Raw genomic sequence first — 27,749 nt, 5'->3', positions numbered from 1 at the left:
GCAGTTGGGGTGGGAGGCGTGAGGAGGGCCCCTGAGAGGTGTGAGTGCCGGACAGGGGCCTCTCCCATGTGGGCCTACGCTCCTCCCCCTGCTGGCCAGCCTGCGGTGGCCTCCTGATGCCCCCCGTGCCCCCGGGCGCCCCGAGGGTCTGGACACAGGCAGCAGAGGGCAGAGGGCTGGACAGAGAGCTTCTCTGTGCCACGCTGTCCCTCCATCCCTGCCTGTCCATCTCTCATCTCTCCCCTTGGCTAGGACTCCTGGCCCCTCTCCCCTTTCTCAGAATTAGGCCCATCTGGGAAAAGCCCCCCAGAGAGGAGAATCACAGACCCGAGTCTCCTGGGTTTATCCCTTCCGGGTCAGCCTCTGGGGACTCCAACAAAGCTGGGCCCAAGCCTGTCGGCTCTGACACTTGTCGGGCATGGGAGGGGTGCTCGGGAGGGGCTGCGTGGGCTCCAGGAGAGGTTTCCAGGAGCCCTGCGCTGTGCGTGGGCAGACGGGGCCGAGGCAGTTTCTGTGCCTCCCACAGCAGTACCCTTGCCCCCGAAACTGTGCTTCCTCGTCCCTCGGAGGCCAGGCACAGCCCTTGGCCATCCAGAAAGGGTCTGTGGACACTTGGGGGGCAGCCGCACTGTTGCAAAGCTTCCTGAGTTGCTGGTCAGAAGCAGCCTCTCCGGGCCTCGGGGCGCCAGCTTCTTGCCCTTCCCAGGTCCCTGTCATTCAGAGCAGGTGCTCGGGACACACTCCAGGAACCAGAGGCCACGGTGCCTGGAATCGGTCTCCTTGGTCTTTGCTGGGACAGGTCACTACCTGCCCTCCCTGAACGTATCAGGTCATTGTGACGCCCTGCTCACCCGGACACCCTTTCCTCTTAGGCTTCAGCCCCTCCCTCCGACCCGCTAAGAGCTGGGGCTGGACCTCCCAGGAAGTTGGCCTAAGAGACTGCTGGCCCCAGGCTCTGGATTCAGATCCTGGGGCAGGGACGGAACGGAGCAGGGGTGGGGATGGGAGGGGACTCTGCTGCCTTTTCACCTCAGGCTCCCGAGGTCCAGGGGCACCCCTCCCTCTGGCCAGGGATGGTAAACGACGCGCTCAAAGATGCGCACCCTGAGGCGCATGTTCAGAGCCCCGTGGCACCGACAAAGTCACCGAGCCCGTTGCGGGTGCGCCGGCTTCGGAGGGTGGACCGAGAGGCCAGGTCCCAGGTGTCACATGGAAACTTCCCACCTTTAAGAATACGGAATGCTTTTCTTACGTTCGGGGCGACGTGAGTGCTGGTGGGGAAATGCACACGTGCACACGCCCACTCACACCGGCTCGGACGCAGCCACACACCCCAGCAACACCTCTACCTTCTAGAATGTTTTCCTGCAGCTGGGCACCCCAGCGCCCCTCAACAGAGGGCTCTGTTCTCAGACGCGGCGGCCTCTGCTTTCTCACATGTGGGGCGGCTGGGGCTTCCTGCAACCCCCGGGGGCCTCCGTCGTGGCCAGGCCAGGGCAGCCGGCTGCTCGGTGAGCAAAAGGGCCAGCCTCCCGCCCCTCTACCGGGCTCTCAGAGGCTCCTGGAACGGGCAGCTGGGTGGGATGAGGACCTCACCATCACCCGGGGGTTCTGCCGAGACCCAGAGGCTGGACCGCCTTCCTCCGGGGCCCGAGCAGCTGGTCCCTCGTTGGGCAAACGCGCATCGTGCAGACTCTCGCGCACAGGATACCTCTGACCCTCCCCGGTTCTCTGCCCCCCCCCCCCCCGGCAGATCTCCGAAGACCTGAGCACGGAGAAGCTGTGCGCGGACGCAGGGCAGGCGGGCTCCGGCAGCTGGCTCAAGTACATCCGGGTGGCGTGTTCCTGCGACGACCAGAACCTCACCATGTGCCAGATCAATGAGCAGGTGGGTGCGGCCGCGCGTGTGGGCCTCGGAGTGGCCCTGGGGGGGGCTCAGCCCCCAGACCAACGAGAGGGGCCTGCGAGCTGAAGGGCTGGCGCCGCCTCTGCCGGGACTCCTGCCCGGCCCTGTCCCGCGGCGGGGCGGCGATTTGTCAGACGGCCGGGGCAGAGTTTCCGGGCGCTCAGTGACGCCCCACGGCTGCTCCACCGAGGAGCTCAGCTGGCAGCTGGCCGGGGCTCGAGAACCCAAAGATGGTGGTTTCCGTGACGGAAAGCCGTGGGAGCGGCAGGTCCTGAAACCACAGGGGTCCCCGTCCTTGCTGTGCTGCCCCAGGAGGGAAGCACAGAGCCCGGCCCGTCCACTTATGAGCTGTCATCTCCAGGGCTCGGTCTGGCCAGGCTCCCCCCAAAAGGGTCAGCACTGCCCCCCGAGAGCGGACCGTCATCCCTATGGCGTCCGGGCCAGGCTTCGGAGGGAACCGGACATGTTTGGGCAAACAATCCTGGCCCCAGTCACAGCCACCTGAGCCTTCCTGAGCTCAGTGGCCCTGACTTCAGCCCCTGCCCCTTCAGCACCAAGGGACAACTGACTTCCGCCGCCAACCCTCCGGAGGCCGAGGGCCCCGCTCGGCGTGCTGGGTCCATGCTAGCCATGGTCCGTGCCGCCCTAGGACCACAACTGCTCATGGTGGCCCTCTAGGCCCGTGAGCAGTACAGGCCAGAAGATGCCAGGCAGAGTTTCTTTTGACCAGGAAGGCCACGCGTCCCCAGTGCTGGGAGCTCTCAGTTTATGTCTTTAATTACAAGTCTGCAAGTGGCCCCTGGAGCCTCCATGCTCCAGAGCCAGACCCCTCGGGCACATTTCCGCTGAGCTCCCAGAGCGCCGGGCTCCTCGCAATGCTGGGGGGCCCAGCCCCTCCCATCAGAGCCGTTGGCTTTTGCCTATAATATCTTGGGGTTACACATGAAATTTCATCTGCAAAAGGGATTCCACTGTTTTCAAAGATGTTTTCAGAGACCACATAACAAAGGGCACATTCTCCCATCGCCTGTGCAAACCATTAAAAGCAGTTCGAGGCACTTGACTTCAGAGAAACAGTTTTGCATTAAGAAACACAGAGAGCAACACCAGGGAGGTCCCTAGGACCCCCGTGAGCTGCCCCCCAGCTCTTCTTCTTCTGCTCAGGCTCCTTCTTGGCCCCAGGGCTCAGCCTGGATTGAGCTGTTCCCCGCTGGGCACGAGTGGGTCCTTGCTTCACAAGCCGGCGAAGTTAGAACATGCCTCTGCGCCTGGGATGACTGCAGTTTGTACATAGAACCCAGCATTTGGAAAATCACAAAAGCATATTGAGGAAATTAAAGCAAAAGAAGATCCACAAAAAAATCCGACCTTAAAAAAAACAGCAACACTTTTCCTTCTTCCAAATGAAGGTGAAATGTAAGTGGCGGAGAATCAGAGGTAGGCACGTGGAGAGATGGGCTTTCCAACGCCCCTTCCTTTGTGGGCCCCGGTGTCCTTGGCCGTGTGTCCGGAAGCTGGGGGGCAGTGGAAGGAGCACCGTGGGGCCGGGCCCAGGAGGGCATTTCTGTGACATGCAGAATAGAGTGATGGAGGTCTGTGTTCTTTATTTACGAAAGACATTTGTTCGAGTGTTTGAACCAAACCTAAAGTAGCAAAGTAGGTACCTTTTTGTGGCCAAGTTCTGGAAAGCCAGCAGGTGTGGGAGCTTCTCAATGAGGGGCCTGTCCTCAAACATCTTTCTTTGTCTTGGTATTAATATTTCGGGGGAGTGTGTGTGTCCATTCCACACGGCGGAATTAACAGCTTTGCAGCAACGTCTTTCCGTCTCTTTCCACCAGGGGACAGAACCCTTTCTGCTGGGCAGGAGTGATGGTCCTTAATTCTTACTGGTTCCCTTAAACCCACTTTGGTCCCCCTGTGCTTACCTTTCCCAAGGATCCGGCTTAGGGTCCGAAACACTCCTGGCTCTTTTACTCAATCCCACTATGACATCAAAATTCCTTCAGGCCCCTCCCCACCTGCTGGATGTTTCTCTCTGACATGGCCTTGGGGGATTAACTACCCCCATTTCAGTTCGCAAGCTCCGATGGAACTTGGGGTGTCCATTTAAGCATATGCCACACTGTCATGACCCAGAGCGTCGACATTGCTCTACCTGGGGCATTTCAGATCCCCAGCCTCTGAGGGAGAGTGGAGCCCCCCACCCTTGGAGCGCCTCCAAGGACCAGGTGGTCGCTCCCGGTGTTACAGAGCAACGGGGTGCCCGCCAGCGTCCCGTCCCTCCTGAGGAGGCGCACCTGCGCGCTTCACCAGCCATGGGGAGGGGCCTTCGGGTCACCCAGGGAAGCAGGAGCAGGGGAGAGGCGGGACCCCAGACGGGCACCAGGTCGGGAGGTGCTCAGAAGGCTGTCAGCTGCCCCAATTTTCATCTCAAAGTCTTACCTTTGCATTTCAGTTATCAGAGGAAAATGGGCAAATTGTGGGGCATATTTTCCTTTGTAAAATAATCCTAATGATTTCAGACTCTAACAGTGTGAGGAACCGCACTTCGATCCAACTGCACAGGCCTCAGTAATCATTGCTTGAATAAAGCGAATTTTAGAAATGCCTTTTTTAAAAAAATCATTTATTTATGTTGAGAGAGAGAGTGCGCGAGAGCAGGGAAAGGGGCAGAGGGACAGGGAGAGAGAGAATCCCAAGTGAGCTCCATGCCGAGCACAGAGTCCGACGCAGGGCTGGAGCCCCCGACTGGGAGATCATGACCGGAGCTAAAGTCAAGAGTCGGACATTCCACCGACTGAGCCACCCAGGTGCTCCTAAAAATGTCTCTTTGAGAGGGATCTAATGGACCACTTTTAATTACCGAGTGAGTTTGTCCCCGAGGCTGACTAGCTCTCTCGGTGGGATGGCCACGCGGCCCCTGCGGAAAGTGTCTCCATTCCCATCCTGACTGTTGGAAACACGGGTTGCTACAAAGTGGACTAAAAATGTCCCTGAAATATTAATAATAAAACAAAGATTTTTGGAGACAGGCTTCTCTTTGAGAAGGAAACATTACACGATATTAATGGAGTTTCTCAGATTTCCGTAATCCCAAGGGTTTCTACCAGGATTTCCTGCACTTACGGACAACCCCTGCCACGCACACAGGCAAACACACGGAAGCGAACAATCCTCCTTTCTCTGTCTCCATCTCGCACACACACACCGGCTCCCGACGGCACAGAAACGGAAGGGACAGCGTCCAGACTGAAAATCGAAGATCCACGATGCAGGGTGGGGTTTGCCAGACGGTCTTCAGAAGCCCAAGTCACGTGACTTCAGCCCCGGTTTTGAGAGGACGAAGGAGACGGGTCAGGAGTGGGTCTCGGGGTCCCGAAGAAAAAGTCTCTGGAGTCGCAGCTCCCAGAAGAAATGATCTGGTGGCTGAGGAGGAGGCAGCTCTGGACCGGACACGTGTCCTCTGGAGGGAGCCATGCATCTCCTCCGTGGACTGTGGCACCCATGTCCGTGAGCCCAACCCTGCCTCCAGCTTCTCATTTATGCCCTGAGACTCCCCCCTCAGGCGCCCCGGGGCTCTGAGAGGTCCCAGCCCCAGGGGCCTCAAGGACGGGTGACCCGCCAGTCACTCTGCTCTGTCCTCTCTGAGGCTCCAGGTTGGGGAGCCCCACGAGCAGAGGCCATGCCAGGCCGTGAACTTCCTCCTGGACTCGGCCGCATCAACTCAACAGTGACTTGTGGCTTGCTACCCACATGGAGCCCACAGAGAGGTGGCCGGGCCACTGGGAACAGAGCGTCCACAGTAGACGGCTGAACGGACGAAGCTTTTCTCCGGGACTTTTGGGGGTAGTCAGATCACAGCCGAAGATGCTGGGGTGCTTTGATTTGCCTTTCCCACTCAGCGTCAACGGAAGGCGAAGGAAAGCCCACGGGCACCTCAGTTCACTCTGGGTGGCATGAGCCCGCCTCCGGCCCCGGGCGACTTCGCCTCCCTCTCCCCCTGCCGCCCACCAGCTCCTGCTTTTCCTCTCGGAAAATCTGAGACACTCAGATCACCCCTGGGTGGTTCTTTCTCCCGCAATTATGAGCAAACAAATTCGTTTGAAATGTTTCAGGAGACGGACAGTGTCTGTCCCTGGGTTGGTCTCCATGTTCAGAATGAAAACAAGAGCTTGGGAGTAAGGCGCGTGCGGGCCTGATCACCGCGTGGCTCTCTCCCGGTCCGCCTCACCCCTCCAGGGCAAGGATGCTGGCGACCGACCTCACACGGCCAGTGGGGCTGAGGACGGCGTGCTATGGTACTGGGGTCACAAACAGACATCGGGGAGCATGACTCAGGGGCTCCAGGCCCCCCGGCACTCTAAGGAGAGGCCGCGAGGCCCCCACCGCACCCCCAGGTCTGGCTGGGTGGCGGGGGATCCCCAGCACCACCGGCACGTTCCCCCCGGGCAGAGACCGCTCAGCCTGGGGCCGGGGCTCCCCAAAGTGGAAGCAGACGGGCGTGTTAAAGGAAGGCATTTCGTTAGCCGATGAGCCAGCCGATAAGCACGCAGCCGTGTGCGTGAGAGCCCGCGCTCGCTCGCTCTAATGAAAACCCGGTGCTCCCGGCCCAGCGCGGCCCAGGATGCTTCTCTTTCACTTTCGCTTCCCCTCCCTCCACGCGGACCCCTCTGCCTGTCGCCCGTCGCCCGTCACGGCCTGTGAGCGATCCGCGGGGGCTGGAACTCACGGGATGGCATCCAGCGCCCCGTTCCTTCTCCCTCTGCTCTCAACCCCCACCATTTTCTAAATTAAACATTGTAGCTCGCAAACAATTAGATACAATTTCCCCTTTGAAACGAGAAGGGCAGGGGATTCATTGTAGCGTTTCTTGGCGGGTTTTCAGAAGACTTAAGGTATATATCAAATGCCTTGGGGTCCGAAAGCTGCGCATTCAGAGCAAACCGATCCTTTCTCTTCGGCAAAGAATAAGATACAGATTCAAGCGCGCCCTCGCGCTCCCAGCGGCGCTCTCGCGTCCGGATTCGTGGAAGGGGATATGTTACCAGGAGATGCCCCTCCGGAGGTCGAAGACCGTCTCTCTAGCCGCAGCCGGGAGCGTCTGTGTAGACACGGATACACTCTCCAGGTCCAAACGCACCGCAAAGGCAGAGAGAAATGTGCCGGATTTTTCCCCATGTGTGTGTGGCTGGGAAAGTGACGGGGCGGAGCAGCGAGACCGTGAGGACGTGGACACAATTGCTTCAGCCCCACAGGGGCAGACAGGAGCATGGTGAGTGTCTCCTCTGTCGCCCAGAGGAAGAGACTGTCTGCACGTCCCTGCTCGGGTCTCCGTGGTTCTGTAAACTCCAAATGCTCGAGCCCTCAGGCAGCCTCCGGGCCCGGTGTCCAAGACTTTCCCAGGCACAGACTGCCCACAGTTTGGGGACAGCAAGTCGTGAAGACAAATGTAGCATCTTTAGGTCCTAGAAGCAATGAGACAGCACAGGAGCCCCCACCCCACCCCTGGCTCCCCAGGGGTCTTGAGAGAGAGACAAAGATGCCCAAGGACCAGCCCCCCCCCCCTCCGGACGGGCCAGAGGCAGCCAGGCCACTCTGATTCCCCTCACTGGGCGCCTGTCTCTTACGAAGAGACCCTCAAGTAGCACCCCAGAGGCCCCCGCGACTCCAGCCCGATTCCCAAATCCAGGGCGGACAGAAAAACACAAAGATTTCGCGCATGTGACCAAAACCCTCCCTGAACGTCTCTCAAACTGGTCAGAGCAGGAGCGCTTGACCACCTCCGTGTTCCTACAAAACGCGTCTACTCCGGGGCAGCGGGGGGCGGGGGGGGGAGTGTGGCCCGGCCCCCACCTCCTCGTGGCACCCTGGTAGTTTGGGTGGATTTCCTCACAATTTAACGTGTAAGATTCTAAGATGGAACAGGAATGAAAATCGTGGAACGTAAACTCATATTCACAGTACCTATCCCTGTGAGTTCGTTTGATATTTAAAAAACAAACTCGAGAAAGTGGCCAAAACGGAGAGCCATTTTTTTTAAATTTGAAATATTTGATCTCAAAGAATGCTGTTCAGGGGCCGGTGATGGTTTCCATGGAAGGGCCAGTGCCCGAGCGCAGCTTGGGTGAAATCCAACCTTTCTCAGGCCATTTCCCCACCCGGTGTGGAACATAGCCGTTCGTTTGTCCCCGAGCTCTGGCCACCTGCGGGGAGCCGAGTCCCTGCGTCTGGAGAGGGACAGAGGGGGAGAGAGCACAGCTGTCGCTCAGAGGACCAGGGTTTGGTGCGGAGCCGCGGTGCTCGTGGAGAGCCCAAGACTTTGAAACAAGGGCCTGACTTCAGACCCCCTCTGTTTAGCTTCGTTCCTTTGAAAGCTCTGTAAGGGCAGACATGCATGGGCTCCCGTGAACTCAGCTGTTGCGGCTTCCCTAGCTCTCAGATCATGAACCCGGGGTGGGGAAGGCTCCAGCGGGGTCTCCCCCGCCGGACGCCAGGAGCCTGGAGACCGGGTTTTGGGGACCTGGGCACTGCAGCTGCTGGGGGGATGGGGGGGCATGTCCTCCTGGGTGCTGTCACCTCCAGGGACCTGGCTCCTATCCCCGTGGCCGCCAGCCTGGCATCAGGGTGGGGAGGGGCTCTGTTTCCTGGAGGAACCGACCCTCAACCCCACCCCATGGAAACAGGAGCCCTCGGCCCCTCCGCGACGCCCACCCGCCCTCAGGTCTGAACCCGACCCGCTGCAGGGCGTACAGTGGAGGGGACCTGACCAGCCCACGTCCAGAACTTTGAAGGGGCCTCGGGAATCGTGTTATAGTCTCGGCTCTGTCCACGCACCGTTTGCAACACCCCAGAGGCCGGGAGCCGCCCAGGCCTCCGTCCCACCGCAGCCGGCCTTTGTCCCAGGAAGTCGGCAAAGCCCGCGGACCTGGAACTGTGACTTTCTCCACGGGTCTGGCTGATAAGGCCTTTGTGCCTGTGGGAACCGACAGTGAAAACCCCCGGCTCTTGTGTGCACCCCAGTCACCCTCATACCTCCATGCCCCCGGTGGAGGCAGCACCCGCGGAGTTCGAGGAAAGATCGCGCTGATTCCTGTCCACCTCCAGCCCCCCTTCCAGGTGGAGGCATGTTGGGGATGCCCCCGCCCCCCACCCGGCCCGGCCCTGCAATTAGCACTAATAGCAACTAATTCCATCTGCCGCTCAAAGTCCAGGCAGACAAGGCTGAGGGCCACTGCCCTCGTGTCCTACTCTCCAGCCCCGCCAGGTGCCCAGAGGACCGTCCAGGGCTGGGGACAGGGTGCCGGCTGTGCCTGGGACTGCTCCCCACGGCCAAGAGCTCTAGACCCTCCCTGAGCTCTGAGGCTCCTGCTGGGGCTGTGCCGGCGAGGGAGTGTGGGTCCCGGGGAGGCCGGGCAGTCTGGGAGTGCGGCTGGGGCTGCAGAGGGGTCCCGGCAAGGTGGGGCAGCCCTGGAAGCTGGGAGGGTGTGGGGGCGGGGACCTCGGCAGCCCTGGAGGACGTAGGGGATTCCAGGAGGTCCAGCTTCGAGGTGGGGGGGGCATCCCAGGAGAGCCAGCGGCACTGGGAGAGGGGGGTGAGGAGGGAGGGGGTCCCGGGAGGCAGGGTGGCCCTCCGAGGGGGTCGGACAGGGAGGCAGAGAGGGGAGGCGGGCCACACTTAGCCCCCGCTAGCCTGGAGTAGGAGCCTAGCAGCCGGCTGGAGGGAGGACGGAGGGAGGACGTGGCCCCAGGAGCCGTTCGCACGGAGCGGGAGCGGGACACCAGGTCAGAGCGGGGCCTCGGGGAGGGACCTGGCGGCGGGCGGGCCCACATTGCCCTCTAACGGGCCCCAGGGGAAGCCGAGGCACGGACCCTCCTCTGTCCCCAGCCGGTCCCTGCCTTTGTGCCCCCACTGGTGCGATGGCGGGCGGCTGGGAGGGCGCTGTGCCGGCGGAACAGCCCACCTTGTTGGGGCCTCCCTGGCGTTGTTGGAGTTCGAGTCCCGCAGACGTTGGACCCCGTTTTGAAATGCAGTGGCTCGAGTATGATTTTTATGAAACAGTTATTTGGTCACTGTCATTCTTTAGATAAAAGGACACAGAACTGGGGTCACAACAATGGGCTTAATTACAAAAGTGAGTAAGGCCCAGAGTCTCATCTCCGTTTTACAGTCTTGTCGCCGATCCCGCGTTGCAGCCGAAGGAAATTAGCGCAGGGAGAGGGAGTTTGCCCACCGCCTCGTTACCGCTGTCTGGGTGCTCTCGGGGTACGTCCCGGCGCGCTGGGGACCCAGTGGGGCTCTGTGTGTCCTCTTGGGAGCTCCCTGCTGTTGTCCCGGGGCGAGTCAGGACCAGTTTGTGTGGGAGCCCACACGGACATGGCCTGTGGAGGGCAAAAGGGTTCCGGTGAGGGAGGAGGAAGCTCAGCCCTCCAGATGCTTCCCGGGGCCTGGGGGTGAGAGGAGAGGCAGGAGTGGTATGCGGGCTGCGTGCCCCGCTTAGTCTCTGGGTGTCCGTGCCACGTCCCGCTGCTGCTGGATGGTCTGGCCTGATCCCTCACCCCCGGCCCTCCAGCAAGAGGGCAGTGCTGGAGGGCCTCTCGGGGGGGATCAGTCTGGAGAAGCTGGGACCCCTGCATTTCCCAAGGCAGGTGCAATCATCTTGGTCTCTCTCTGGCCTCCGGGTCAGTCTTGCGGCCAGCCTCCGGGCTCCTGGAAGCACCTTGACCCCTGTTATCTGGATAGAGACCTGGGTGGTAGGCAGTTTGACATTTCTGGACTTGAGATGCAAGACCCCTGGTGTCAGCCCCACTATGAGAAGATTTAGGACCTGTCCTCCGCCCAGGTGTCACTGCTCTCCAGAGAGGGTAGGGGGTCCCAGGGAGGAAAGACTCCCGTCCTCTCCCACAGTCACCCAGGCCATTAGAGCCCGATCCCTGGGTGCCATCCAAAATGGGCCTGCCCTGGTGCCCTTCTGAGCCGCAGGGTTTTCCAGATCTTGGCCACACCTCCAGGGCAGATGGCCCCTTTTCCAGACACGTGTGGAGGCCACAGGGCTCCTTGGAGCGTTGAGGTTAGATATTCCAAACTCACCTCCCCTCGACCTGAGTCTGCTTCCCCAGGCCACGGCATCTGCCCTGACCCCCTGCACCCTGCCTGTTCTCAGTGAGTGCCCATCTAGCCTAGGACGGCTGCTGGGCACAGAGCTCGCTGCAGGCGCATGTGCCCCTCTGCCTTCCCTCAGGAACAGTGTCCACACTCGTGGGAGAGTCCCAGCCTGCTGCCCTGGCCCGCGGGGCCTCTGTCTGTGCGCATGGCCATGTTTAGAACATGCAGATTCACTCTTGACCCCCACACCCCCCCCCCCCCCCCCCCGCCCAGCAGCAACGCGGGTTTGGCCTACACACTGGGACGAGGACCCTGAGAACCACGCTGGGCCCTGCTCCCGGTTGGCAAGAGCCGCCCTCCCTGATGTTTCCCGCTGGGACGTGCCCCGCCTGGGAACTTCCAGGTGGCTTCTCACCGATTTCAACCCCTTCACCAACACCCAACAACCTCATGAAACAAATTCCAAGGGATGCAGTCCTTCTGAGTATGTTCTGCAAAGTTCCAGAGGGGGACCTCTGAGCAGGAGTTAGTAGGCAGGTCAAGTGGCCAGCCGGCCGGGCCCTGCGAGGAGCGGCGTGGCCTGCCTGTGCCCGGCATGGCTCCCTGAGCAAGGACGGCCATGCTCACTCCTTCTCTCTGCCTTTCTGTCCTAGATTTATTATAAAGTCATCAAGGACATTGAGCCTGGGGAGGAGCTGCTCGTGCACGTGAAGGAAGGCGCATACTCCTTGGGGACGGTGCCCTCCAGTCTGGATGGTAAGCCCCCCGCCTGGCAGGAGCTCGAGGCCTCCCGTCGCATCACACCGCGTGACGGGGGCCGCACTCCTGGGCTCCTGCCCCAGGCCCCCCTCCCAGTCTCGCAGCCAAAGCATCGTTCTCTCCCGTCTTTGAGTTACACGAGCCACACGCCGCATTCCAGACGGCACTCCGGACAACACGCGTGAGTGGCTGTCGTGTGGCACCGTATCTTTGTGGTGGTAGACTCCCAGGGGGATTTTTTAAAATATCTATTATTATTATCAGCCCCAGTGCTTAAAAAAACAAAAACAAAAACAAGACCAAACAAAAACACACGTTTTATGACTTGGAAACCGTCCCCCTCCAGAGCCCTGGGAGGCATTTGGGGCTCATTGAAGAGGGCAATGATGGCGTGTGTGTGTGAAAGCCGCGCCTGCCTACAGTTAACAGCAGAAAGTCCAAGAGAAACGTTAAGGGAAAACTGATTTTGTGAGAGGCAACCCAGGGGGCTCCGGGGGTCCCACAGGGGCAGGAATGACAGCTGAGTTCTTCCCACTGACCCTGCCCGTCGCTCCTGACTCGTCAGTCTGTGCTCGTCCAGGGGCTCCCTTGCCCCCTCCCTCAACCACGGCCGAGTGCAGCTCAGAGGACGTTCAAAAAATTCCTGCTGCAAAGAGGCTAGAATTTCTGAAATGCAAAAATTATTTTCCTTCATCCACATTGTGGAGCAATGTACCATTCACCTTGGGGTCTGGAACCGCTTCTCAGTCCATTCGAGGAACGCTGTGCTGGCAGCAGAGCACTGCCCGTCAGCTCCCTGTGTGCCGCCGCCAGCACACGGTGTCTTTTCTTGGAACGAGACCCCACAAGTGAACAGAGAAGTAGCCTCCCCTCCTGGCGGGGGCTGGTGACTCCGTTCACGCTGGAGTAGGGGGAGGCCGGTTTCCCCTTCCTGCCTTTCTTTCCCTCCCGTCCGAAGGCACAGGGGCATAATGACTAACGCCACTGACCACAAGTTCCTCTAATACTATCACATGAGGGAGTGGCGCTGGCTGGGGCTGGAGCCGACGCAGAGATCTCTGCCTTAATTTACCCTTTCGATCCCCAAGCGTGGCCCAGCAATGAGGGTCCTCGCTCCACGTGGCCCGTGTCTCTGAGTTCCCGCTCCAGAGGCCGCAGAGCCGGGTCCTATCTATATGCACCTCTGAAGTTTGGTTCCAATTAGGCTGTGGAGAAAAGAAAAATAAATGGCCAAGTTCTGGGTCGTGAGGGGATGGTCTCATTTTCCTTAAAATAATTGTTGGAAAGACCTGTAGAGCTCAGGTAGCACAGGAGAACACGGAAAGATAAACCCACTTACCTCAGGGGAGCGCCCGGCACGATCTCGTTTGTGTAATGAAACTTCTTTCTTCCAAAAGGTTTTAAAAAAAACCTTGATTGCTATCCACCACCACCAACCGCCCTCTCCCCCCACCCCGGCTCCCGATCTCAAATAAGCTGGGTCCACATTTCCCTAATAATTCATCAAACATTTGCGGGCTAATTGCTTTCCACACACAATAGTCCAGAATCAAGTGTCTGACTTTTCATACTCTCTGCTGTGGGGGTCACCCCCTTGCCCCCCAACAGCCGCCCCCTCCCTAGCTAAACTCGGAATGGCACAGAAAGAAAATGCAAAAATGTTCCTCACTAAGATAATTATCATAAAAAATCTTTTATCCCAGCCCCAGCTAAATGCGGAGGCCCCTTATCACGGCAGGAGCTTGGAGTGGGCCCTCCAGCGCTTTTGAGGCTCAGTCTGGAAGATTAGTATGTAGATGCCACATAATTGTGTCCCCCTCGGCTCTCTGAAGCCATTAGGCACTGACTTATTTTTCTGTTACATTCCTGCTCGGCCATGAAAAGTTGCTGATAGAACAGAGAGACTGCCCGGCGCACACCTGACACACGCCACGACGGGCGGGCACACCCGGGTCCAGTCCGCGTTGGGAGGACACGGGGCTTCCCCAGCTCACGGACCCCATGGACTCCCAGCGGGTTCAGATGAAAGGAGTTCAGTTTTTAATTACAATTTTTGCGTGCTGCCGTCGGGGGCAGGGGCCTTTGCCGGGGAGCAAGGTTCAGGTACACGCAGAAGAAACAGCGTCCCGGGTCCCCGGCCCACGGGGGGCAGAGCGGGGACAGAGCGCGCGGGGCCTGCAGCTCTGAGCCCGGGAAGGCTCTTCCCCAGCCGCAGCTTTGTAAAGGAGCGCGCCTCCGATTCCCCGGCAAGTGACTCAGAGCAGAGGGAAGCCACTTTCGCATTCATTAGTTCCAGCGACTTTCTATTTTGTTTTTACGCTCAGTAGAGAAGGGAAAGATTTCGCTTTCGGGAAAGCTTCTTGCTCTTGGGAGAAAATAAAGAAAATAATTTCCATTCAAATACGCTTTTCTTTTGAGAAAGGCTCAAAATTGTTAACTCCCCCCACCATAGAAAGTCAAGAGGATACAGTGAATTGCATATAAAGCGCACCAGACAGATTATAATACAATATAACACAACATAACATACGCCACAACACGGCCGGCTGCAGTAGCTTATGATACAATGTAACACACTACAGCCAGAGGAGAACGGTCGCTCTTAGTATTTTTTTTAACATGGAATTATCGTGCTGGGCAGTTGGACCACACGGGCAGGGCCCATCCTTCCTGGGGCATCTAGCGAGCCCCGAGCGTGGACGCTTTGCGCCCGCCTTACCTGCATGAGGGAAGCTGGGACCCCTGTCCACACCATAGCACGGGGTGAGGAAGGGGCGGGTGTCGAGGCTCACCCACCGCCAGCCCCCGGCTCCATCCTTCACCCTCGCAAACTTGGGTCCGTGGAGGGATGAGGGCGAGGAGGGCGCCTTTTAACCCCCCCACCCCACCCCATCTGTTTAACGGCCTCAGGACGTCCTCACATGCTGTCACCGCAGCAATGGGCTCAGTTTTCATTTTAAGTCCAAATTCCAGATCGAAATTGAGAAAGTGGAGTTGGTTGGTGGTACGGATGGGTGGGGTTGGCCTTTCTTCTCGTCTTTGTTTTCAAATTTCAACTTCTGCGACTGTTCTCAGTTGGGTCCAGAAAGAGTCAACTACCAACGGGCATTTCGAACTGACTCGCAGCGCCAGTGGTGGTGGGAGGCCCCAGGAAGTCAGAACAAACCCACAGGGGCGGCTCTGAGGGGTCTAGGCATCCGGCTCCGTTCTGAAGTGGTGTTCTCGGTCCTCAGATGGGGAGGAAATCCACATTTCTAAAGATGACGAGGGCCCGCAGGGGAATGCCAGGCCATTCCGAGCGCACACGCCACGTCTGGCGCTGCACTGGGCCCCTCGCGGGAAGCTGGGACTCTGCCACCGCGCTTCCCGGGCCCCGCCCGGCGGCTCGGCTCTGGTTACACAGCCCTGCCGCCTGCTCTCTGGGTGTCCCGGCCTCCGTTTACTGGTCGCCAGGCGGGCATAGAGTCTGCCCCTGGGCGCGTGGATGGCGTCTGTGCACCAACAGCAGGAAGCTCCTAGCCAGGGCCTGCTGTGCGGCGGCCTCAAGGCCTCGGGTGTCCCCACTGCCGGACACGTTCTTTTCCCAGGAGGCATTCTCCGGAAGGGTTCACGCGTGAATTTGACTTTGGAGGCAACGCTGTGTAGACGTGGCAGGGGGCGGGCGGTGGGGGGCCTATGTCGTGATGAACGTCGTCTGCAGGCTTAGTGGCCAGCAATGCACGCTGCTCCCTGGGGACCGGCTGCTGCTTGGATGGGTTTTGTTCGAGAACTTTCGCTGTCCTTGTGCTCCAGGCAGCCCCAGGCCCCACGGCTCCTGTGCCTCTGGCCCTGGCTGTGCCTGGATGCCGCTGGCCTCGGTGTTGGCAAACATACCCTCCCTGTGTCCCCCAGCCCAGGGTCTGGGGTCTGCGTGGACTGCCAGGCCTTGCCTCTTTCCCCTCCGTTTTGCAGCTCAGCATCTGTCTGGGGCAAGTGCCAGGGGCAGCCTTGCTGGGAGATGTTTGGGGCAGAGATTTCCAAGCCCAGAGGCTCAAACCCATGCTCTCAGTCCCAGACCGCCAGACTCAGCGCGAGCTGCTGTTGCGCGTTTGTGTTGAATTCCTCCAAACAAACACTTCCTTGACATCAGGCTGTCCGTTGTGAGCCGGCCAGGACGCCTGGACCTGCACTGGAGCCCACCCGGCCCGTCCCTGAGGCCCTTCCCTGGGACCCAGAGAGCTACTCCCTCACACAGGCGTGAACAGAAGTCACACTGTGCCTCTGACAGTGTCGTCCAAGCCCTGGGGGCCCGGCCAGGGACAGCCCAGAACCAGCTCCCACAGAGTCTGCCTCATGATGGTGGGGGGATCCGGTGGAGATGCCGGCTGTGACCAGACATCGGGAGCCACGCCTCCAGCCTTAGTCTCAGGGAAGCTTCTAGTCATGAGCAGGAGGCCCTCACTCTCCCCAGCTCTCTCCCCTAACCCCCTGCCTGGGCTGCAAAGATCCCCCACCCTCTCCTCGGCACTCAGAAGGTTATGGTGGTCTCTCTGACAGGGGAGGAGGCGGGGACAGCCCCCTTCTGCCCGCCCCCTATCTCCCTGCCTCCTTGGCTTTGACATCCCTCAGGGTTAGGCCATTTCGGTAACAGTCAGCCCAAGGTCACCACGGCTCAGCTCTGCATGTGCGGACGTGCTCACACACACACACATTCACACTCAGACACGTTCTCAAACATATACTCACATGGTCACAGAGACACGCACACACATGAAAACACACGGTAAAATATGCACACACATGTACACAGGTGCACACACACCTGCACGTTCACGCACACACACATGCTCCGATGCACTCACACTCTACACACATGACGTGTGATCAGCCTCACACAGATGTGTGTGCATAGCGTGTGCATCCGTGTACATGTGACGCACACGTGCCCACATGTGTGCACCGAAGTGTACATTCAGATGTGCGATGTGTGTGCGCTGACGCAGCATGCACACCGCCCTCGCACGCACATGCACATGCATGAACACGTGGACGCACGCCAAGACGAATTTCCCCATGTGCAGCCACATACAGAAGCACGCGCACACTCACACGAACAAGTGTGGAGGCACAAATATTCCTACACATTCTTGCAGAGACGCACAGACGTGGATGCAGGTGTGTTCAAATGCAAACACTCGCACCCTGTGCCACAGCTGTACACCTGCTCACACACACACTCACATCCCAGAGTTACACACCTGCGCCCGAGCGCACGTGCATTCCCACGCTCACTACCAGCACACACATGCACACCTTTCCAAGCAGCTGTGCAAGACCTTCTATGCACGCGTTCTCTCCCCGCCTGGGCCAGGGAGGGGTTATCCGCTCCGCAGAGGAGCTGCTGCCAGCCGTCGCCCGGGGTGGGGCCTGGGGATGGGCCCAGAGGTCGTCTCCCCGGGGAAATTTACGGCCTGGAGCTGACTGTTTGGCCTGGCGCAGTGGTCAGGATCTTGTCTCGTAAACTTAATAATAGCTGCCCCCCCTTTTAATTTGTTTGACCTTGACGACAGTAATTTATGAGGCGTATTAGGGCTCCGCCGTGTGTTTTCTCCTAATTCATAAACAAAGCGCTCGCCAGCTTCCTTCTCCACTCCCCGGTGCGGGGCCTTCTCAAGCCCCGGGTGGCCTCCTGCCATGCAGGGTGGGGCCCAGGCCTTCTCCGATCCTGATGGCGCAGACACGGGACCTGGAGCAGCCACACCAAGGTCCGGGAAGCGGGGACAGGAGGGAAGCAGGAGTGGAACAGCACCGTCCCCCTGCCCCTGCCGTGGGCTGGGGGGCCCGGGTCCCATCTCGTGCTCCCCACCCACCTCCCCTCCTCTCTTCCTAGCGGAGGAGCCCACTTTCCGCTGTGACGCCTGTGACGAGCTCTTCCAGTGCAAGACAGACCTGCGGCGCCACAAGAAGTACGCGTGCGGCTCGGTGGGGGCCCCGCTCTACGAGGGCCTGGCCGACGAGCTCAAGCCGGAGGGGCTCAGTGGCGGGGCGGGCGAGCAGGCCCACGAGTGCAAGGACTGCGAGCGGATATTCCCCAACAAGTACAGGTGCCGCCCCCCTCCCCCGCCACGCCCCTCCCCTCCCCCGCCACGCCCCTCCCCCAGCCTCCCGTCCCCCCAGGAGCAGCCCCCGAAGACTCATTCAGCCCTGATGGCACAGAGGGAAAGCTGGGAAAGACAGGGGTCTGTCCTTGTCCCTCAGCCCTGTCCACACTGACGCGCAAGGAACTCCAGGGACAGGTGGAGACAGGGTCCCCTCCCATGTGGCACACCTCAGGGCCAGGAACCTCCAGACGACTCATCCGGCATCAGGGACCCAGTAGGCCCCAGAGCTGCAGAGCACAGGGGATCCCGGCTCTGGCTATGAAGGCCAGGGCCCTAGTCCGAGCCCCAACCCCTAGAAGATCCACAAGGGGCTGGCAGAGATATCACTGGCCCAGCCATTCTGCAGGCAGGGATGTCTCCATGGAGACAGGCTAGGAGGAGAGTGAGAGATGCAGGCCACACCCCGGGATGTGCAGGGTCGAGCCCCAAGGAGACTTCCGAAGCAGGGTCTGAGACTAGCAAGGGGGGGGCGGTGGCAGCACCCTGCTGCCTGGGGACCCGTGGAGTGACCTGACCCTCTGGACAGACAGGACTCCTTCTCACACAGTGTGCAGGGGCTCGCAGGAGCCACCCAAGGGTCCCTGATCCCCCACCCCAGGCACCGGCCTCTGCCCCCCACAGATGGACCCCAGCTGTCCTGGGAGGCTTCACAGCCACGGGCACGGTGAGCCAGGCCTGCTCTGCCGGCTGCACACGGTCAGCCTAGAACTGAGCTGAGCTGAACTGAGGCACGAGCTGGCCCTCCCCTGGGAAGTGGGGACCCCGAGGACTCATGGCAACCCGAAGGAAGGATGAACCTTCTGGGCTTTGTGGGGAGAGAGCCAGGACTGAGGTCCCAGCTCCAGGCAAGTCTGAAGGCTTTTCCGCGTGGGCCCCTCCTCCGGCCTCTGAGAATGTCTCTCGGATGGCCTGGCAAGGTCAGAGTAAAACCCCATCCGGTCACTAAGTGGCTGTGGTGTCACCGGGAACCGGACACCAATCCCACAGTGGCCTCCCCGGGGATGGGAAACCCTGCACCCCGAACAGATGACAGAGAACATGAGCATTTGGGCGAATCCCGGCTGAGGCCCTCTGCGGTAAGCGCAGCTCAAGAGGGTCCGTGTTTTCTTTACATAAACACATAAATCACAATTAGCAACAGGGAAAAAGATTCAGTCCGGTAGTGCTCCAGAACCGAGCGCTTCTGATGGGAACGGATGGCTGGGCCCGTAATTAACGGGCCGTGATGTATTGCTGCTTTGCTCCCGGAGATTAACGGTCACACCTGGGACAGGAGGGGGAACAGGACGTCCCCCAAGAGGAGGGGGTCAGGAGCTGCTCCTTCATCCAAGTGCAGCCGCCCCTGCCCAGCAGCTGGGCTCTCCCCACCTTATCGGGCCCCAGTGGGAGACCCACCCGCTCGTCCCCGGCCCACCTCCCTGGTGTGTATGCGGTGAGGGGGCCAGGGCTGGCCTTGGGTTTCCTGCGCCCCGCTCCCACTCCGGGGCTCAGGGCAATGTCCGCAGCTTCAGCGCCCCTTTTCCGAGGCCCAAGGTCAGCCTCAAGGTTAAGATCATCTTGAAGAGCAGCCGGGCATTGTGAGCTGGGGTCCTGCCTGGCTTCTGGCTGCCTGGAGGAGTGGTCTTGGAGGAGGGCCCGGCTTCTGCCCCCTGTGCGGTGGGAGGGCCGTCTCTGCCCCTCCGTCCCGCTGGCCTGTCTGGAGAGGAGGTGACCAGACCCGCTGCAGGGACTCCCTCTCCTCTCCAAGCGGGCAGGGGGCCGGGGGCTGCTAGTCAGTGAGGCAGGCGGGCGCCCAGTGATTCCTGTCCCCGTCCGCGTGCAGCCTGGAGCAGCACATGGTTGTGCACACAGAGGAGCGGGAGTACAAGTGTGACCAGTGCCCCAAGGCCTTCAACTGGAAGTCCAACCTCATCCGCCACCAGATGTCCCATGACAGCGGCAAGCGCTTCGAATGTGAGAACTGCGTGAAGGTAACCGGCCCTGCACCTGCGGCTCAGCCCGCGCCCCGCCCCGCGGACACGCAGGCGAAGTGGGCAGAGCCCGTAAGAGGCCGGAAGCCCTTTGGGTCTCGGGTTTGCCCGGGAAGGAGGAAGAAGCACAGGTCACACAGCTTGGGAGGAGGTCAGGGAGACCAGACGTTGTCTTCTCTGCCCCCACCTGTGTGTCCGAGCTCGTCCACCTAAAAATGCGTTCTGGGCTCCCGCTTTTACGGCCGCAGCTCCCCTAGGCGTCCTGTTGGAGACACAGAGTCTGTGGGAGGCGTGGCAGCTCCCCTGAGGTCATGGGGCGGGTCATCCTGAACGCAGAGACCATCCCGGCCAGGCTCAGCAGCAGTGAGAGCCCCACCCAGGGGCCAGAACTGGGCCGACAGGGGAGTGAGTCCTGACGTCTGTCCCCGCAGGTGTTCACCGACCCCAGCAACCTGCAGCGCCACATCCGCTCCCAGCACGTGGGAGCCCGTGCTCACGCATGCCCTGACTGCGGGAAGACGTTCGCCACCTCTTCGGGCCTCAAGCAGCACAAACACATCCACAGCACGGTCAAACCTTTCATATGTAAGTGGTCCCCACCCCCACCGGCCGCCCCTCCCCCTCCACTGCCTCCCTGTTCCCAACCCGGCCTCCCCCCATCCCCATCGGCCTCCATCAACAGTCGTCGGAGGCTAGGTACAGGTGGGAAGTCCCCGGGGTCTCCCCTCTGCTGGACCCCTCCTTGCTCAGAAACCTCTGCCAGGTAGGGCCCAGGGTCCGGACCCCCGCCCCCGGGACCGCCTCGTCCCCACCCTGCTCTGCCGCACCTGCTCTCCTGGTCACCCATCTCTCTCTTGCTGGGGTCTCCTTCTCTCCTCCTGCTCTACCTGGCTCCTCCCCATCACTTACCTCCACAATGGCCAGAGGGGGTGGTGAGAGGTGGGGAAGGACCATTTCGGCCTCCTGGGTCCTGTGGAAGGAGCCCGCAGTCCACCCGCCCTGCTCCGTCTACTCTCCCCGGCACCCACACCCCAGCCTGAGCTCTGGGAGGCATAGGAATCCCAGCGGCACCGCTGAGCCCTGCGCATCCCCACGGCAGCCTTCAGGGCACCTGTGTACCCCTGCACGGCCCGGGCAGCAGGCGCCAGCTGTAAATGCCCTGTGGCCACAGCACCTACGTACAGCGCAGGAGACAGGCTAAGCCGCACGCACAGTCACGGCGCACGGGCCCCGCCTGTCAGCCCGGAGGCGGTGCCACAAGGTCCGGAGGTTCTCCGAGCACCCGGGTCGGCCCGGGGGTCCGGGCCCCGTGAGCACAGCGGGAGCCAGGACGGCTTGTCAAAAGAGCAGCAGTCCAGCGGAGACCAGGAGGAAGGGCAGATGGGAGCCAAGGGGGCGCCTGCGGGACGGGGGTGCTCGGGCGGGGACAGGAATAGAGGGAGCTTGAGGCCGGCACATTTGGGGGAACACGTGAGGGGGACAGTAGAAGAGTGGACAGAGGTGACAGGGACCCGGGCTTGGGGGCCATGGGAGCCAGCGCAGGGGCGTGTACCTTATTCTCGGTGGGTCTGGAAGCCACAGAAGAGTCTTTTCTACCCGGGAGCTGACAGTCATACGAGATTGCGCTGAGCCGTAATTTCATATGATTTGCAGGGTCATCCTCCCCACGAGGTCACTCAGGGTCACCATCCCCACAAGGTCACGCAGGGTCACCGTCCACTCGAGGTCATTCAGGGTCATCATCCCTACGAGGTCACATGGGGTCACCACCCACACGAGGTCACACAGGGTCGCCGTCCCCACAAGGTCGCACAGGGTCGTCATCCACATGAGGTCACATGGGGTCATTGTCCACATGAGGTCATACAGGGTCACCATCCATTCGCGGTCATGTGGGGTCACCACCCCCACAAGGTCGCATGGGGTCACCATCTCCATGAGGTCACACAGGGTCACCGTCCCCACAAGGTCACGTAAGGTCACCATCCCTGCAAGGTCACACAGGGTCACCGTCCACACAAGGTCATGTGGGTCACCATCCCCAGGTCGTGCAGGGCCATCACACGAGGTCACATGGGTCACCGTCCCCAGGTCGCGCGGGGCCATCACACGAATTCTGCTGAGTCGTCACCTCCCGGGAGCTTGTGCGGGTTGGTCACCTGGGTCATGGGGGGTCGTCCCACACACCATCTCACAGCGGACTTCAAAATCCAACCAAGGAGGGGCCGCACTGTCTCCACCTGACAGAGGAGACTGAGGTCATAGACATGAAGTGACCAGGTGCTCATGCCACGCTGCGGAGCAGGGACTCTAGCCCTGCCCTGGCCCCAGGGCCTGGATGAGGGGCTGGGACCCCTCGGACCCCATGGCATCAAGGGGCTGGGCTTGGGGTGGTTTCCTGCTGCCATTCCGCTGTAGGACACCTGCCGCAGAGACCACATGCCGACTGGCCGGTCCGGCCTTTGTTGCGTGGCTGGGCCGTGCCCTCCTCCTACCCTCTGTCTCCAGCCCAAGCTTCCAGTGCCCTGCTGGAGATGACCGAGAAACCAGTGTTCCTGGGTCACCAGCCCCGTCCCTGGTCAGCGGCAGGTTCTAGAGGGAGAGGGTGAGCGGTGATGCCACAGGGCCTGGTCCCTCGGGGAGGGGGTCAGGAAGCGGCAACGTGGCTAAGGGTGGGAGCTGGGGGCTGTGATGGGGACCAGAGATGTGTGTCCTGCTTTCTGTGCGTGAGGGTCCCCGGAAGTCCCACCATGGGGCCTCAGATGATAGCCTGGGGTTTTGAAGTGAGCTCAGGAGCAGGAAATTGTATAAACAGGTTCAACGGTCACTGCCTCGCTGGGCACCTAGACACAAGGTCCTGTGGTCTCCTTGGAGTGAAGTCTCCTTGGAGGGTGTTTGATAACGGAAGTTCCAGGAACCATGGTGCTCTGCCAGGCCCCGAGCCCAATGTTTCCACGGCCTGCACAGAGGCTGCACGTGGACGAGCAGAGCACAGGGGGCACGGCCCCGCCCCGGCCGTGTGGCACACTCACCAGGGTGTCTCAGCTTTTGGCTAACAGGTGAAGCTACAGAGAAAACCCCAGGCGTGGCCAGGTGGCCTGCAGGACATGTCATTCGGATAGGGTGGCACAGATTTCAGAAAGTGGGCATGTGAGATGTGATGGGCACGTCCTGCAGGCCACGACCGAGTGTGCTTTGGGCCGCTGTCAATGGCCATGCTGGGCTTGGGAAAACAGCTCTGCCTCCCAGTGCGTGGCCCCTTGCAGGACAAACGGGTGGCTCAGAGGGCACAAGCCCATGGTGACACCGTCACTAGTGCACACAGATGGAAGCCCCCTCAGATCTGCACTACAACCCAGCTAGAAGCCTGAGCCCGCCCCTCACTGAGCGCACAGCCGAGGCCGCGCTCTCTCCTAGGGGCACCTCTCGCACTGGGGGCCGGGTGTGTGCGGGGGCGTGCGGGAGGCACGTGGGCGGTCAGCCTGCTTGTGGGCTCTCCACAGAGGACATGCTCTAGAGTGAGTGTGTGTGCATCCAGCCGCTGGCCCCACAAGGACAGGAACTGCTGGGGGCAGTGGGTAGGGCCCCTCTGCCAGGTGCTGCCCTTGCGTCTAGGGCCCTGGGCAGCCAACCTCTCTCTGCCATCTGTGAGTGGCTGGCGTTCCGGGTCCAGGACCTGTCTGATCTGTCTGTAGCCCCAGCACTTCTGCCAGACCCCTCCATCCTATGAGCAAAGGGCTGGGCCCTGAGGGTCCCAGGCTCCCCACCACAAGGCACGGTGCTGGCCCAGGGGCCCTTCTGGGAGCTGCCCCAGGCGAGGGCCCTGGTTGGGGACAGTTTCCAAGCTCAGGTTGGCCGCAGCCATGAACCAAGCCCTGGTGAGCTGGGCCAGGGTTGCAGTGAGGGGTCACATGTTTGGCCAGTGAGGCCTGAGCCGAGGAAAGGCCTGGCTGCCCCGAGACCCGGTGGGCAACCTGAGTCTATTTCTAGACCGGCCATGGGGCTCAGCTCCCCTGGGTCAGCCACCTCCCAAAGAAGGTGGGTTTGATCTGAGAAGGCCGCACTTTCCCCCCTCAGCCTTGAGAACGTCCCACCACGTGGACGATGGGGAGGCAGGGCCCTTAGCATGCGTAGATACCGCGCTGAGAGAAGCGGGTGACATGGGGCCGGAGCGCCGGCGCGAAGAGTGGGACAGCGGGCAGTCGGGACCGGTGATGGGTGAGAGACAGGAGCGAGCCGCCGTTCCCACGGGCTGCACCTAGGAAGCTAGTTGTCCTGCGGAGATACGCATGCAAGTGTGTGAGCGTGAGTGTGCGTGTGTGGTCCTCCCTTTCTGGTTAGAAAAACAAGAAGAGAAAGAAAGAAAAGCTGGTGTTTCGCTGACAACCTTGAACTCGCCCGCCACGGGGGACACGGCCAGGCGGGGTCCCCGAGGCCGCTGGGGCCTGGTGTTCAGCTCTGGCTGGCACTGCCCGCCCCTCCCGTCAAGGGCAGAGGCCGGTGCCCATCAGCCTGAGCCTGGCTCACTTCTGCGTCCCGATCTTGGGGGGCTGCACTTCCCTCAAACACGCCCCCAGCTTCGAGCCAGGCCCAAACAGTAGGCAGCGCACAGCACCAGGAGCCGTGCTCCCAGGCCCAGATACCCCGACTAAGAATCCCTGAGCGGCCGGTCACTCCGAGGCCCCCTCCCAGGACAGAAAGCGGGAGTGCTCTGGTCGTTGGTGTTTCCTCTCCCCACTGGGACAGCGCCACGCAGGGGGTCAGGGAGTGGCAGGGAACTCTGGGGGACTGGAGCAGGTGCACACATGGCCACACGCTGTGGCTCCGACCCCTGGGGAGCGATTTCAGGAGACCTGGGCCCCCACGTTGCAAACACTGCCGGGACGACTGGCGCAGAGAGCAGACGCGCCCTGGCTTCTGTGTGGAGGTTGAGGAGCCTGAGATCGGTCCAAGTGGGCAGGCGCGGGTGATCGTCACTAGTCTGCTGGCCCCTGAAGGCCAGCCCAGGGTAGGGTGTGCACACACAAACACGTGTGCACACGCATGCAGGCACATGTGCAGATGTGCGCACACACGAAACGCACGTGCACGCACATTCATGACATGCATACGTGCGTGTGCCTGTGTACACGTACACACAGGCATGTGAGCAGGCACAGAGACACATATGTGAGCACACCTACACGTGCATGCACACACGTGTGCCCATAGGTGCACTTGCACACATCCAAGAATTGTGCAGATGCATATATGTGCACACCTACACCCACGAGCCCATAGGTACAGGCATACACGTGCAAACAGGCGTGCAGACACTTGTGTGCACACCCACACGCACGCACACGTGCAGACGGCTCGGGATCGCGGGCCCGCAGCACCCAGCCCCCCTCCCCCCGCACAGTTTCCCGGTAATTTCATACCGTGTTTGTGTTTGCTTCCTGCTGATGCTTTAGGTGAGGTCTGCCACAAATCCTACACCCAGTTCTCCAACCTGTGCCGGCACAAGCGGATGCACGCTGACTGCCGCACGCAGATCAGGTGCAAGGACTGCGGACAGATGTTCAGCACCACCTCCTCCCTCAACAAACACCGGCGCTTCTGCGAGGGCAAGAACCACTACACGCCAGGTGGCGTCTTTGCCCCGGGCCTGCCCTTGAACCCCAGCCCCATGATGGACAAGGCGAAGCCCCCCCCCCGGCCTCAACCACGCTGGCCTGGGCTTCAGCGAGTACTTCCCGTCCAGGCCGCACCCGGGCAGCCTGCCCTTCTCAGCGGCGCCCCCCGCCTTCCCCGCCCTCGCTCCGGGCTTCCCGGGCATCTTCCCCCCATCCCTGTACCCCCGGCCACCGTTGCTACCTCCCACACCACTGCTCAAGAGCCCCCTGAACCACACCCAGGACGCCAAGCTCCCCAGCCCCCTGGGGAACCCGGCGCTGCCCCTCGTCTCTGCCGTCAGCAACAGCGGCCAGGGCGCCACGGCCGCCACGGGACCCGAGGACAAGCTCGAGCATCGCCTAGAGGACTCCTACGCTGAGAAGCTCAAGGCGAGAGGCAGCGACGTGTCGGACGGCAGTGACTTTGAGGACGTCAACACCACGACAGGGACCGACCTGGACACAAGCACGGGCACGGGCTCGGACCCGGACAGTGACGTGGACAGCGACCGGGATAGGGCCAAGGACAAGGGCCAGGCGGCGGAGGGTGAGCCCGAGCGCGGGGGCGGCGCAGCGCCTCCAGGGGCCCCGAACAGCCTGGGCGAGGCGCCCGTCTTCTACTCCCAGCACGCCTTCTTCCCGCCGCCAGATGAGCAGCTGCTGGCGGCCCCCGGCACCGCAGGCGACTCCATCAAGGCCATCGCCTCCATCGCAGAGAAGTACTTCGGCCCCGGCTTCGTGGGCATGCAGGAGAAGAAGCTGGGCTCGCTGCCCTACCACTCCGTCTTCCCCTTCCAGTTCCTGCCCAACTTCCCCCCCGCCCTCTGCCCCTTCGCGGACCGCTCCCTTGCCCACAACTTGCTGGTCAAGGCCGAGCCGAGGTCACCCCGGGACGCCCTCAAGGTGGGCGGCCCCAGTGCCGAGTCCCCCTTCGACCTCACCACCAAACCAAAAGAGGCCAAGCCCGTGCTGCCCGTGCCCAAGGCGCCCCCGGCCCCGGCGTCCGGGGAGGAGGAGCCGCTGGACCTGAGCATCGGAGGCCGCGCCCGAGCCGGCCAGAACGGAGGGGGGCGAGAGCCGCGCAAGAACCACATCTACGGGGAGCGCAAGCTGGGGACCGGGGACGGGCTGCCCAGGGCGTGCCCGGCACAGCTGCCCCAGCAGCCGTCCCTGCACTACGCCAAGCCGTCGCCCTTCTTCATGGACCCGATCTACAGGTATTAACACGCCCCGCCTTCACCTGCTCTCCCAAGGGCCCTCGAGCCGGCCAGGCGGCAGCGCTGACAGCTGCCGGACCTCCCAGCCTCCCCTCCGACCCCACCCGGGTCCCCCTCTGTCTGCAGCCACCTTCTCCCGACAAACCCTGCCTCCTCCCAACCTTTCCTCTGTTCCCAGCGCCTGCACTTCCCCAAGGCCACCCTGGGGGGCCCTACCAGCCCCTGGAGCCACAGAGGGGGTTTCCGGTGGCCCAGCAGAGAGCAGAGTCTCCAGAGGGGAGGACAGGGAGGAGGAGGTGGGGCTCTGGAGGGTTTGCAAACATCAGCCCCAGCCCTTTGGTAGCTTTGGGCCAGCTGAATCCCTCCCCTCCCCCGTCTCTGGGCCAGCTTAGATCAGGTGGGTGTATTAGGTGGGAGGGGTCTCGCCTACGGGTGCTATGCCTCGGGCTGAGCCTTGAGGAGAGAGGGCTGTGCCCGTGGTGGGCCTTGGGAGGGAGGCCTGGTGGGGCGGGAACCGTGCCCGGCTGGGGCAGGGGCCTGCGTGCAGACACACGTGCGTGTACACCCCGTGTTCAGGGAGCACGGGAGCACGAGGCCTGCGTTCCCAAGGGGCCAGCAGCAGCCTGGTGGTGGGCGTGCGGGTGGGGAGCCCAGATCCTCGAAGGTGCACGTGGGACAGGATGATACCAGCAAGACAGCCACCGGGTGGGGGGTGGGCGGAGGAGAGGCCAGGCCAGGTCCTGCCCACTGCACTCAGCAGTGGGTCTAGGGGCCATGGGCTGAGGAGGCGATGCCTGTGCCCCAGCTTTGCCCGTAGACACCCGCAAGATGTCCGAAGGCAGGGTCGCCCCACATCATCTCCCTGCACACAAGCCCATCAAGAGAAACAAGAATGGGCGTTTGAAGGGCTCTCCCCAGGCAAAGCTGTGGGTGACCCCATCTGCCTGGAAGCAGGCTGGCCCCTGGGGCTAGGGGTGGGGACCCTCCCCTACTCCCGGGG

At 61.4% G+C, this 27,749-nt stretch overlaps 1 protein-coding gene across 1 annotated transcript in view; it reads left to right on the top strand.

Annotated features, from left to right (window-relative positions):
• Nucleotides 1–27,749, top strand: part of LOC111154771 (PR/SET domain 16) — a 202,229-nt gene that overhangs the window by 157,724 nt on the left and 16,756 nt on the right. Inside the window, 7 exon segments of the mRNA XM_022514669.1 lie at nucleotides 1,754–1,888; nucleotides 11,663–11,765; nucleotides 17,638–17,851; nucleotides 19,731–19,878; nucleotides 20,310–20,463; nucleotides 25,332–25,564; nucleotides 25,566–26,749. Coding sequence (XP_022370377.1) covers nucleotides 1,754–1,888; nucleotides 11,663–11,765; nucleotides 17,638–17,851; nucleotides 19,731–19,878; nucleotides 20,310–20,463; nucleotides 25,332–25,564; nucleotides 25,566–26,749 — 2,171 coding nt within the window.

The sequence above is a fragment of the Enhydra lutris genome, unplaced genomic scaffold, assembly GCF_002288905.1.
Source record: "Enhydra lutris kenyoni isolate GAN:26980312 unplaced genomic scaffold, ASM228890v2 scaffoldscaffold38, whole genome shotgun sequence".
Taxonomy (NCBI): Eukaryota; Metazoa; Chordata; class Mammalia; order Carnivora; family Mustelidae; genus Enhydra; species Enhydra lutris.
The sequence above is the reverse complement of the archived record's forward strand: the minus strand, read 5'-3'. Positions and strand labels throughout refer to the sequence as shown.